Raw genomic sequence first — 14,438 nt, forward strand, 5'->3', positions numbered from 1 at the left:
ACTAGCATACATACCTCTTGACACAACTCTTATGATGCATGATCATATCATCAAATTAATGCATTAAGAACCCTCTTTGATCCTAACATAAATGCATTGACAACTCTAGTAATTCCCTCTTTGGATTAAATCATACCAAAATCATAAATTGCACATTATCAATCAATAGGGCAACACAAGCATGCTAATAATTCATCTCTACAAAATTATATTTCAAACATGCAACAATACCACAAACATAACTCAAAATAATCCATATTCACAACATTCCCATATTTCATACTTATTCTCAACGCTTAACATCTCGTCATAGCAACATATTCATACATTTTCACAACTCATAAAACATATTCCTCAAACTCGCACAACTCGACATTTATTCGATCAAATAATTTTTAATAATTATTGTCATCAATTACTCATGTTATTACAACATATTAAGCCTCTGGAATTATTACCAATTGATAAAAATTCACGTTATCTTTCCAACGCTTTGAACTGCGTCTCATTCCGAGTTACGGAACTCAAGTTATGATAAAAACAAAAACAGAAGAATTTTGTTGCTGGAGCATCTCGCTACGCGAGAGCCTCCCCATACCCGTGATTTAAAAAAATCCCCATCCTCGAGCCCATACCCGCTTGGGTGCCAAAGTTATCACCCGTACCCATGCCCTATGGGTATGTAAGTACCCATACCCGTACCCGTGACCTGCATTCCTATTAAAAGTAAATAGATCAGTTATAAAATATCATATAATTTTAAGTTTTTAAAAACATTAAAAAAATTTCAAACAATTTATTGTTGAAATAAACGAACACTTATATTAAATACGTAATGGTTTAACATTGATATATGTTTTATAATTGATAGACATACATTTTCATATAATAATATAAACTAAAATATATAAATATAAATATAAATACATAAATATATAGTGTGCGGGTATGAGGCGGGGTGAGTACCAAGGTGCCCATACCCGCACCCGTACCCGCTTATTTTTATGGGTAATTACCCGAGCCCATGCCCGTTCCCATTTTTACGGGTTTTTACCCTACCCATTATGGGTAAATTTGTGTGTGCCCATTAGAGATGGATCAAATTTCCACCCCTACTCCCTCGCTAAGCGACGACGTAAAGATATGCAAAAATCATAATGCGATTTTCACCATTGGAGGACCTATGGAATTCTGATTTCGATTCTGTAAAAAGTCAGACACTCAGAAGTAGGCATACTACGATTATCCCATGATTAAAATCTAATTTAACACATAAAATCCATTATTTCCATGAAAATCATTGATTTGCAAAACCTTCGACAATGCAACAATGGTGGGAAAACATCAAGTATAAAAGCAGAAAAATCAATCACGAATAGTGCACGGGTTCATCAATTATTACAGACAATTTTCATATACAATCAAAATTCATCCACAACGTACACCCTATTGGAGGTTAAGGACTTATCTACCATACCCCTCATGCATAAGCCCTACTGAAAGCTATTCAACCCCCTTACCGGATACTCCTAACAACAAAATTTTAATTTCTGGTAGAACTTCTTCTTCTCCACTCCAAGTTTCTTCCTCTTCTTAACCCTTTGGTCTCTTTCTCTTTTCTATGGTTTCTACGTATAGACAAAATAGGATATTCCTAATTTTCTCTCATTATAATGGATGACTTCTCGGCAAGTGTATCCATAGTGTTGTTGTACTAAAAAGATATTGATTCCACATGGACTGCTATTTAACAAAACAATAGTTGTACAAGTATAAAAAGTAACAATTGAGGTTTTTTTTAGTTTGGATGCTAAAATAAAAGTTACTCTAAAATAAGACGAAAGGAGTCGGGTTTTATATATAATCCCTTATTTCTCCTTTATTGATGTCTAATGCATTACATGAATGAGAAAGTCATTATATTTCCACGACGAATTAACACAACCACTATACCCAATCCCTTGGTGTATAACTCACTAATTTCTACATGGGATCTCCTGTCCCTACTCAACCAACATAAGTGAAATTGAGAGATGTAATAGAACGTTAATTCTAACGCCACTACTCGGGGTCTCTTATCCCTATTCAACCAGCGTAAGTACAACAATGACCCTAGTTCTAACACATAAACTAATGGTCAGTATTCCCTATCTGTCCAAGATCAAATTAAAAGAGTATCTCACATAAAAAAATATTAAGCAAAAGAAACAATTGAATAGAAATATAACTCCAATTATTCATGCAATGACAAATTAAACATATGTCCCAACAGGTTCAAAATAAGTTCCCACTTTCACAATTAATTTTTCCTCAATTCCCACTTTCACCCAAAAAGCTCTATTTTCTTTTTAAATAATTAATCTAATATATTATTATTACTAAAATAATTTCTAGTAATTGTGGCCCACTTCTACTCATCCAATCTCTAATCACTCTCCACACTCTCACCTCAAGGTCACACACCCCTGACACCCATATTATTCAATTATCACATGCAATAATTAAATCAAATTATAATAATTCAAATAATTCGGTAAATCAAGAATATGGGTGTTACAACTCTCCCCCACTTAAAGAAATGCTGCCCTAGAAAATTACCTTAAGCAAACAGAATCTGGTACAACTCCCTCATCTGGCTCTCTAGCTCCCAAGTCACGTTTCCGTCAGTAGGTCCTCCCCAAGCTACCTTCACCAAGGTAATCTCTTTACCACACAACTGCTTCACTTTCTGATCCTCTATCTGCATGGGTGATGCTTCAACAATCAAGTTATCTCTCACCTGTACATCATCCACTTGTACCACATGGGACGAATCCATAATGTATCTCATCCATTGAGACACATGAAACACATCATGAAGATTAACAAACGACGGTGGTAAAGTGATCTGATATGCTACCTCCTATCCTCTATAGAATCTGGTATGGAACAATGAAACGTGAAGTGAGCTTTCGAGACTTTGAAGCTCGACCCACACTAGTTATCAGAGTAACTCTAAGAAACACATGATCACCCTCTTGGAACCCAAGTGCTTTCCTCCTCTTGTCATGGTAACTCTTCTGACGACTCTACGAAGCTCTTATCTTTTGAATCATTTTAATCTTCTCTGTCGTTTGTTGGATAATCTCAGGCCCAACTACAGTATTCTCTCCCGATTCATACCAAGACAAAGGCACCCTACACCTTCTACCATACAATGACTCAAAAGTTCTCAACAAGACAAAGGCGCCCTACACCTTCTACCATACAATAAACTTTATCAACGGTAAAAATCCATCCCAAACACCTTTTTTATGGAGTAGACAAGTTCTCAATAAGTCTTCTAAATATTGGATAATCATCTTCGTCTGACCATCTGTCTGCAGGTGATAAGCAGAACTCAACCGCAACTTCGTACCCAACGCTTTCTGCAAGCTCTCCTAGAACCTTGAAGTAAATCTTAGATCTCTATTAGATACAATACTGAAAGGAATACCATGCATACTAACAATCCTATCAATATACATCTCCATTAGTTTCTCCAATGTATAATTAAGTCTTATCGAAAGGAAATGAGCCGATTTATTCAACCTCTCGACGATGACCCAAATCGTAACACAACCTTTCGATGCCCTCAGAAAACTAGACACGAAATCCATCGAAATCATGTCCCGTTTCCACTCTGGAATAGACAACGACTGCATCAATCCTAACGACTTCCGATGCTCCACCTTTGACTTCTGACAAGTCAAACACATATACACAAAACTAGAAACCTCCTTCTTTATTCCTAGCCACCCGTTACCTTGGATTTTTCGACTTGGCTATAAGTAACAAGTATTAATGGGAAAACAATGAATATACTAGGTTGAAGGACAAGGTAAACAAAGTCGAAGGGGAACCGAGTTAATGCCAGGTCAAAAGTCACGTATAGTGGTGTGAGTCGAAGTGATTACACGTTGAAGGGCATTGTAAGAGTTCAGGGACTTAGTGAAATTGAATACTATGCTATGTTGGCTAAGGTTGGAGTTCATCATTATAATGGGAACAATGTCTTTTAGGAGTTGAATATGGAAAATGCTGGAGTGGGCTATCGTAACATGGTTGACATTAAAGACTTAGACGTAGGAGGTCAGTTCTTGATGACCAGTAAAAGTAGTTAAGATATTTGAATGCTGTTAAAAGAGTGGTAACTGGTTTAACATAGATGTTTACTCGAAGACACATGGAGGCTCGTTATAGGGTTAGTCGATCGTTCTTGGGTAGTTATTTTGGAGTAGTATATAAAGGGACTTATGTTCATTTGGGAAAAGGTCTGCAATTGTACACATATTCTATAAACTCAAAGTACATGTGCATTTGAGAAACAAGTGAGGAAAATGTACGTATGCGTTCCATAATTTATAAATTTAAAGTCTTTTCACATTTAAATATCTTTTATGCATTGAATTACCTTTCAATTTCATTTTACAATTTATGCCTCTACTTCACCTTGCATTTTATTTTAATCTTTATTCTGAAAATCTTTTATTCCAAATCTTACTTCAAACATTGAAATAAATTGAAGAAGTTACCCTTCAGTTTCGACACCGAATGTTGTTCAAAACCATAAATGCATACAAATATGTTTTGGGATATTTTCGAGTTTGATCCCTTAAGTATTAATAGAAACTTGTGTTTGTTTATCAAGTTTCATTGTAAACAAATTGGCACACCTGGTGGGACCTTTTTTTTTGTGTTTTTTGCTTTGCATTTTTGGAAAATTTATAACTTTTCATTCCCGTAACTTCTCATTCTCTGAGTGCGAGTGCACATGAGATTAAGGTATGGTAAAATAACAAAGAGAGAAGTTAGAAGACCTTTAAGGGGATACACTTGGAGAATGACTGTAATGCCCCAAACTACTTTCAGGATTATCGACTGACCCCACAAATCAACACAGGTCTTTTTAGCATGTTTTATCCTTACTCACACGCTTTCCAAAAAACTTCCCAAAAGGTCACCCATCCAAATACTATTCCAAGTCAAGCACGCTTAACTATGGAGTTCTTATCTGTTAGGCTACCGAAAAGAAGATGCATCTTGTTGGTATAGGTAGTACCAAATAATCCTTATAAGTCTTCCTTCAACCATGCAGTCACATACCTGTACAGCTTCAGGATCCCTCTCATTCCAATGTGAATTCAGTTTTTTCTCTAGAAGCTTCTAGGAGTGTCTCATTGTCATGCCTCGTGCACCGACAACCACTCCCTCGCCCTTGGGTGTAACATAGTACCAATTAATCCTTATAAGCCTTATGGCTCTGGTAATATTTTAATCTTTGTCCGTTCACTACAAAAGGACTACATGAATGATCACCGATTTCTATTGCCCCAGATTTCAGGACTTTGGTGACCTCATAAGGGCCAGTCCATCTTGAGCATAATTTACCAGGAAATAATCACAATCTAGAGTTAAAGAGAAGTACGGGGTCACCTACGTTAAATTCTTTTTTAACTATCTTTTTTTCATGCCATGCTTTGGTTCTTTCTTTATAGATGATGGCATTTCCGTAAGCATTTCGACGTAGTTCTTCTAATTTATGGATGTCTAGAATGCGTTTTTCACCGGCTGCTAAGTAGTCCATATTAAGGGCTTTTATGGCCCAATAAGCTTTATGTTCTAGCTCAAGCGGTAGGTGGCAAGATTTTCCATAAACCAATTAATAAGGGGTTATTCCTATAGGGTTTTGAACGTGATCATGTAAACCCACAATGCTTCTTGTAGTCTTAGGGACCAATCTTTCCGGGATATCGAAATGGTTTTCTCTAAGATTTGTTTAATCTCCTTATTTGATACTTCCACTTGACCACTGGTCTGCGGATGGTACGGTGTTGCTACTCTGTATTTTACTCCATATTCATTTAAAATATTATTAAATATTCTTGATATGAAATTTGATCCTTCGTCGCTTATAACGAGGCGAGATACTCCAAATCTAGGAAATATGTAGTCTTAAAATAATTTGATGACTACGCGAGTGTCGTTTATGGGTGAATCTACAACTTCAATCCACTTAGACACGTAGTCAACGGCTACTAAAATGTACTTATTTCCCATCGAAGATGGAAAAGGTCCCATAAAATGTATTCCCTAGACATCAAAGAGTTTTATTTCTTGCATATTTTTCAAAGGCATTTCATCACGTCTTGAGACGTTCCTAGTGCGTTGACATCGATCACATCTGATAATATAGGCATGGATGTCGCACCATAATGTTGGCCAGAAAATGCCTGCTTGGAGTATTTTGGCGCAAGTCTTAGACGTGCCCGCATGTCCACCGTATGATGCAGAGTGACAGTGTTTGATTATATTCTCTACTTCCTCTTCAGGGACACAACGACGAAATATACCGTCTATTTCTCTCTTGAATAGGAGGGACTCGTCCTAGTAGAAGTGTTTTATGTCGTGAAAGAATTTCTTCTTATGTTGGCAATTAAGGTCGGGGGGTATGATATCAGCAGCTAGGTAGTTTACAAAGTCGGCGTATCAAGGTACGTTTGTTAATACAAGAGATTTTTCAATGTCTTGTTTTAAATAAGGGTCCGGGTCATCATAATGATTGGTTTTAATTTCCATTATAAGTATGTCATAGGTAAATTCATCATTTATCGGGATAAGATATGGTTTTAGGTATTCGAGCCTCGAGAGGTGGTCAGCAACCACGTTCTCGGTGCCTTTCTTATCACGAATATCTAGATCGAATTCTTGTAGTAAAAGGATCCAGTGAAAGAGTCTAGGCTTAGCGTCCTTTTTGCTTAATAGATATCAGATGGCGGCGTGATCGATGTAAACTATGATTTTAGCTCTGACTAAATAAGATCGGAATTTATCGATGGCGAAAACAATGGCGAGGAGTTCTTTTTCAGTTGTGGCATAATTAAGTTGTGCAACATCTAATGTCCTACTAGAGTAGTAAATTACATGAAGTTTTTTATCTTTCCTTTGCCCTAACACAACACCCACATTGTAATCCCTTGCATCGCACATAATTTCGAAAGGTTGGCTCCAATCGGGCGGTTGCATAAGAGGTGCGAAGATTATTGCTTGTTTAAGGTGTTTGAAAGCTTGTAGGCACTTATCGTTGAAAATGAATTCAACTTCTTTCATTAGAAGATTTGTTAAAGGTTTTGTTATTTCGGAGAAATCCTTAATGAAGCGTCGGTAGAAACCGGCGTGTCCAAGGAAACTTCGGATATCTCTAATTATCTTAGGTGGTTGGAGGTTTTCTATAACCTCTATTTTAGCCTTATCAACTTCCATACCTCTCTCAGATACTATGTGTCCTAACACTATTCCTTTGGTGACCATAAAATGACATTTCTCCCAGTTTAGAACAAGATTGACTTCCACGCATCGTTCTAGAATTTTCTCAAGTTTAGTTAAACAATTTTCAAAACTGGATCCATATACCTAGAAATCATCCATGAAAACTTCCATGATCTCGTCGAGGAAATCTGCGAAGATTGACATCATACATCGTTGAAAGGTAGTTGGGACATTGCATAGTCCGAATGGCATTCGTCGATAGGAAAATGTTCCATATGGGCATGTAAAGGTTGTTTTCTCTTGATCATCGAGGTGAATGGGAATTTGGAAAAATCCTAAGTATCCATCTAAATAGAAAAGTAAGAATGTCTTGCTAGGCGTTCAAGCATTTGGTCTATGAACGAGAGTGGGAAATGGTCTTTACTAGTTACTTTATTAAGTTTTCTATAATCAATACACATACGCCAACCGCTTTCTATGTGTTTAGCTACTTGTTCTCCTTTTTCGTTTTGTACTACTGTGACACCTCCCTTTTTAGGTACCACATGTACAGGGTTTACCCATTTACTATCGGATATTTGGTATATAATTCCATCCTCTAGTAGCTTCAACACTTCTCTTTTTACCACGTCACTCAGTATAGTATTTATCCTTCTTTGATATTCTCTGGAGGATTTAGAATCTTCCTCCAGCATAATCCGGGGCATACACACGAACAGACTTATCCCTTTGAGATCAGAAATGTTATATCCTAAAGTTGTGGGATATTTTCTTAAAACATCTAAGAGTTGATTTGTTTCATCACCATTTAAGGCGGCGCTTACTATGACGGGACGATTTAGTTCTTCATCCAAAAACTCGTATCTTAGATTCTTAGGTAGCTCCTTAAGCTCTATTGTTGGTTTCTTAGGACATGGCATATGGTTTGGGGTGAGTGCTAAGCATTCGTGAAGGCTATCATCTATATAAGGGTCTTTAAATTCGTCGTCCTCCATTATGGGGGTCGTAGGTAATTTAATTGTTTCAACGAGGTCTTCTTGGTCTAACTCTCTTATGCGTTCGTCGATGATGTCGATGACATAACATGAGTCGTCTATGGCTGGTGCTTTTAAGAATTTTGATAATATAAATTCTACTTTTTCATCACCTACCTCAAAATTCATTTTTCCTCTCTTGACATCTATTATAGCCCCATCTATTGATAAGAAGGGTCTACCTAGAAGGATAGGGATTTCGTCGTCTTCTTTAATGTCCATGACAACAAAATCTGTAGGAACATAGAGTTGGCCAATCCTAACTAGGATGTCTTCTAAAATGCCTATTGGATACTTAACGTATCTATCGGCTAATTGAAGGGACATTCTAGTCGGTTGCATTTCTCCTAGGTTTAACCTATTACAAACGGCTAAAGGCATTAAGCTCACGCTGGCTCCTAAGTCCAAGAATGCTTTATCGATAACATGATTTCCTAAAACACAAGGTATAGAAAAACTTCCTGGGTCTTTCTCCTTTTTAGCGAGTTTATTTTCAGCAATAGAATTGCATTCTAAGGGTTTAGGATCATCAAGTCTTCGTTTGTTGGTTAGGATGTTCTTAAGGAACTTGGCGTAAGATGGTATTTGGGTGATGGCTTTGGTGAATGGAATCTCGACATTGAGTTTCTCAATCACTTTTACAAACTTTTTATATTGGTTGCCTAATTTGGTTTGCTTAAGTCTTTGCGGAAATGGGATTGGTGGTTTGTAAGGAGGGGGTGGTACGTAAACTTTAGTATCTTTCTCTCCTTCCTTATCTTTAACTTCTTCCTCTTTTTGTTTCTCAGGTTCTACTAGTTCCTCTACTTGTTTCTTGGGTGTGGTCACAACATTTTTCTTGGGGGGTTCTCGTTTATTCAACCTAGGGTTTACGGGTTCATCGTAAGTAGTTCCACTTTGTAGGGCAATTGCTTTAGCATGCCCCTTGGGGTTAGGTTGAGGTTGTCCAGGAAATTGTCCTCCTGGTGTAGTTTGAGTAGCTTGTTGTTGTGCCACTTGATATAACTGGGTTTCAAGCATTTTGTTGTGGGTAATTATAGAGTTTGGTTCCCAATTGTGTAATTAGTCCATTTATATGAATGTTTTGGTTCATGAATTCCTTATTTTGCTAATTATGGGCTGCGATGAAGCTCTCCACCATTTTCTCAAAGTTTGACTTTGGGGAAGTAGCTTGCACTTGTTGGTTTGGAAACCAGACGCTCTTTGAGGTGTAGAGTTTTGAGTGGGGTTATTATTCTTATAGGAAAATTTTGGGTGATTCCTCCATCTAGGGTTATATGTGTTAGAATAGAGGTTACCTTGGGCGTAATTGACCTGATCTGAGTTTGTGTCAGCTAAAAGATTACATTCAGCTATCGTGTGTCCTTGGGTTCCATAGATCTCGCATCTGGGTTGGATTGCGGTTGCGGTAGCTATAGGGTTAATCAGTAAACTTTCTACTTTTGGGGCTATAGTGTCCATTTTGGCACTCATATGGTCAAGGCAACTGACTTCGTAAATACCTCATTTGGTCTCTTTCCTCTCTACCGGTGCTCGTTTCGTTCCCCATTGGTAATGTTTTTGTGCCATATCTTCAATGAGAGCGCAAACTTCGGGGTATGGTTTGTTCATCAGAGCACCACATGCGGCAGCGTCGATGGTCATTTTGGTATTATAGATGAGTCTGTTATAAAAGGTATGACTTATAAGTCATTGCTCTAACCCATGGCGTGGACAGGCTCTTAGGAGTCCTTTGTATCTTTCCCAAGCGTCGAAAAGTGATTCACCCTCTTGTTGCGTGAATCTGGTTATTTGGTTTCGTAGGACAACAGTTTTACTCAGTGGAAAGTATCTAGCAAGGAATACTTTCTTTAGGTAAAACCAAGTGGTTATAGAGTTTGCTGAAAGGGAATCTAGCCATGATTGGGCTCTATCTTTGAGGGAAAAGGGAAATAGTCATAGACGTTCACCTCAGAAGAAGCACCATTGGCTTTTAAGGTATCCGCTAATTGAAAAAAGACTTTTAGGTGTTGGTTCGGGTTTTCCGTAGGAAGACTGACGAACTGGTTCTGTTGCACTAATTGTAACAGAGAGGGTTTTAGTTCAAAGTTATGAGCTGGTAGGGAGGGGTTTACTATACTAGAGTGAGGATCTTAGTTGGATAGTAGGGCGAAATCCTTAAGTGGTCTTTCATTTTGGTCTTCTTTCCATTGCTCTTTTAAGTCTTCGAAGTAAAAGACGAGCTCGGGCGTATCTTTCGGATTCCTCGATTTGCTGGTTGCAGTTGGACAAGTACTTGTTCCCCTACGTGCAAAAGTACCACCATTAGAACAAAGAAAGAAACAATGGTTTTGTAAGTACCATAATTTTCTAGGGAACAAAACCTCACAATGAAGGCAGATTGAAGTTTGCTAAATGAAAGCCACCTTAAAAATTGACTTTGACCCCTTGCAAGTTGAGGATGCTAGCTATGTGGAACCTATAGAAATTAATATGGTCAAAATTTCTGAAGATTTCTACATGGTTGAGTTTGAAGAAAGTGAAAATCAAATCGAAGAAGCATTCCCAAAGGCTGATGAAGGATTTGTGGAATTTCTCTATAGGTGCAAGGCTGAAGACTCAGAAGTGATGTTGTGTCCTCGATGCAATGTTGTCTTTGACAAGAAGGTTGCGAGAAAGGTTGAGAGTGCTTAGAAGGAAAAAGAGAAGGAGATTTGAAGGAGAAATAGGTCATAGTCTCACTTTGGCAAGAGAGCGGTGCCCCAGATAAAAGAACAGGTGTCTGCCCAACAAAAGGATAGACCTAGTACTTACAAGCCTACGCCCAATGCTCCTCAAGGGAGGTGGGCTAGGCTTGCTGGCAATGAGTATGCTGGAAATCCAAAATGGTGGAACTTTAAGATTGTACGAGGATCCTCTATGACGTATCGAGAGAATTTCCAAATGTCAGAGAGGCGTTCTTATGGACATAACAATTACAAAGGTAAAAACCCCATGTCGAGGATGCAATGGAGGAGGTTTCAGAGGAAGAAAAAAGTTGATAGAGATGTTGCTGAGTCGAGTAACAATAAGCAACTGATGGGTTGTATCCATAAGTATACGGAGTATGTCCAAGTAATATAAAAGATTATCGATCCCACAAAGACCAATGTCAATCTATCGATTACTATTGTTACGTTGTATATCTAAGGCTAATCGAAATAGAGTGTAATGCGTACAAGAAATAAAAACAAAGATTGAATTCAAATAAATAATACTGGAACGTGATTCACTTCGATCTAATAGTACTCTTATTGTCTAGTAGTAACACTTACGGGGCAATATTTTCTTCTCGAAATAAAAGTTAATTAAACAGGAACCGTCGCGTTAGCGTAATCGGAACCGAGTTTTACTCTCTAATTTATACCTTCCATTTGTCACATATGGCCGAAGCTTACCATGTTAGAGTATTAAACTCTTTTTTTTTAAGGAAATAAACTCTTAGCTCAATTGAAAAGTGATTTTGATTTGAAAGTTTGACTTAAAAGGGTTCCGGACTTTGGCTCGGATAACCGGATCCTAAATCTATAAACGTATCCAAAAATAGTTTTACAATCGCCTTATAATAATATCAAAATTTCCTAATTAATTAATAAAGCACTTTCGCTGTTTTTATCAATTAAAAACTATTACGTAATCAACTTTTATCAATTAATAGTTTTTATCAATTATCGATAATAATATCAACTTTTATCTAAAGTGTTAAACGGTTTTTGATCTTACCCGACGTAATCACGACTATTATGTAAATAGAAACACGGTCTCATTCATGTATGGCCGATCAATTTAAATTTAGAAAAATTGTTTAAAATCAAAATCATCCTCTAAAGTATTTCTACAGAAACAACATATGGAGTACCGTCGAAACGATGATCCTCACATCCCAACACAATAAATTCAGCTGGACATGACTATGGTAAACATTGCATATAATTGATTTGCAGAATAAGTCATTTAGGGATTAAAAACGTGATAAGTGTGTGATTGGTTTCCAAAAGAATGAAAGTGTCACTCTTAAGTTCGGTTCGAAGATAAATCTTTTAGCGGTAAAAGAATTTAAAACAAGTAAGTCGTGCGATAAAGTAAACAAAGTAAAGCAGAGCAATAATGTAAATAAATTTAAAGCGGGACATGAAAATAAAGAATGTAAAGTGGTGCGGGAATTAAAATAAAGTAAAGACAGTGTGATATATAATAAATTGCGAATTGAAATAAAAACCAGCTCCAAATCGGAGACTTGAATCTGGTACAATGCTGGAAAGTAAATCTGACTTGAAGATAAATTTGACAGGAAAATAAACTTCTATGCTACAGTGCTGCAATATCGATTACAACAATAGTGCGATAACCTCTCGATGTGACAAATAATCGCTTTTAATATTGAGTTTATGCCTAATGCTGAAACTAAGAATGGATGATCAAAAACTAAGAATTTAAGACCTATTTATAGTGTAACAATGCCTTGGGGTCCAAGCAGCTGATTGAAAATTCGTGTGAGAGAATTTCTCTGGTCATGGGAGAGTGCTCCAACTGCCTTGACCAAAAGCTTCCTTAAGGAAGATGGTGCCCGCCATCCCCTACATGGCGCCCGCCATGTGTGTAAAGAGGGAGATCGTGGCCTTCTGACCGTTGGGACGTGGTCAACATATGAAGATGGCGTCCGCCATCTATACTTGGCGCCCGCCATGTGGAAAAATAGTGGGAGACATGATCTTGTGACCGTTGAGACGTGGTCAAACCATGACACGTCATGGCGCCATCCTTGCCCAACGCCGTGTGGGACGCCATGTGTGTATTTTTCACTTAAAATCCCCAATTTTTGCTCTTTTTGCATTGTTTCTTTGCCGGAGGCTTATTAGGGAACTGTTACCTGAAAATGAAATAAAACACAAGCATAATACAAGAAATTGACAAATAAAATACAATAAACATGTGCAATCGGAGCCAAATACGCAGTGTGTTTTAGTGTTATCAGCAACATCAGAATCAGGCAAATAATCAAGAAAATAAGCCAGTAGGAAGGAAGTTGTTTTCTCCCAAAACAACTCAGACAAAGACAAAGACCAAGGAAGAGGAGCAGGTGAAAGAAGATGAATTGATCACAGACAACTTCGACTCCAGGTCGGAGGGAGATTTTGATGTTCTATGTAATATAGTATATATGCTCCCTAGGGAGTACAACTGTGCGATGGAAGTTATTGAGATAGAAGATTGTGAAGAGGAGGAGCTGGCGAAACATAAGCCAGTGTGTTATTTTGTAATGAATAACAGGTGTATCGAAGAGAAAAATGTGTTCTTTGAACGACCCCATGAGGGTATAAATAACCACCTAAAGCCCATTTCTATAGGGGTAAAGGTCGAAGGTACCATAATCAATAAAATCCTGGTGGACGGTGGGGAAGTGGTGAGTTTAATGCCTCATTTTTTGTTGGCTAAAATAAGGAAATTTGATATATATATATATATATTTAAGGCCCCATAACATGGTATTGTCCAATAATGAGGCTAAAAACTAGCCAGACCATGGGGGTCATTCAAGTGGATATAATGGTAGGGTATATTACTCGACACACTGTCTTTATGGTGATAGCGTCAAGAGCCATCTATAACTTGCTACTATTACATTTATGCCTCTAAGACAGAATAGTCAAAAATATTGAAGCTGACCAGGGATACTACATGGCCGAAGTAAGCTATGTAGACAAGAGAAATTTTGACAGAAATCTGGCCAACATAGTGCCATGCACACTAGCAAAATTTGCATATATGCCTCTAGAGGAGGCATTTTCTCTTTGAAACTCCACCATACTCGTGGGTTCACATGGGATCGTGAAATTATGGGGGAAAGGTCCTATGATTCTGACGAAATATGGCCAACAGGCTAGGGAGACGAATTTGGCGATGATGACTGAATTTGATGTGCTAGATCGAATCATAACCTACATGGCCGAGAATAGACTTAAAGAGGATTTGAAAGCTTAAGTACCACACATGGCTAGTAAATCCAAAGAGATAGAAGTGTTCGACGTAAGCCAAAGAGTTAACATTGAACCTCAACCAGTCGAAGAGTTGCGAATAACAGTGGGAAATGACGGTAAA

At 37.7% G+C, this 14,438-nt stretch overlaps 1 protein-coding gene across 1 annotated transcript; it reads right to left on the reverse strand.

The window, feature by feature from the left end:
• Positions 1 to 7,634: 7,634 nt before the first annotated feature.
• Positions 7,635 to 9,341, reverse strand: LOC127103118 (uncharacterized). Its single transcript, XM_051040404.1, has one exon. It carries the CDS (start codon positions 9,339 to 9,341, stop codon positions 7,635 to 7,637), a length of 1,707 nt encoding a protein of 568 aa, XP_050896361.1.
• Positions 9,342 to 14,438: the final 5,097 nt, after the last annotated feature.

The sequence above is a fragment of the Lathyrus oleraceus genome, chromosome 7, assembly GCF_024323335.1.
Source record: "Lathyrus oleraceus cultivar Zhongwan6 chromosome 7, CAAS_Psat_ZW6_1.0, whole genome shotgun sequence".
Taxonomy (NCBI): Eukaryota; Viridiplantae; Streptophyta; class Magnoliopsida; order Fabales; family Fabaceae; genus Lathyrus; species Lathyrus oleraceus.

Bases quoted from the DNA above. Each gene is read 5' to 3' on its own strand.
- LOC127103118 (XM_051040404.1), bottom strand. From the start codon at position 9,341: ATGCTTGAAACCCAGTTATATCAAGTGGCACAACAACAAGCTACTCAA.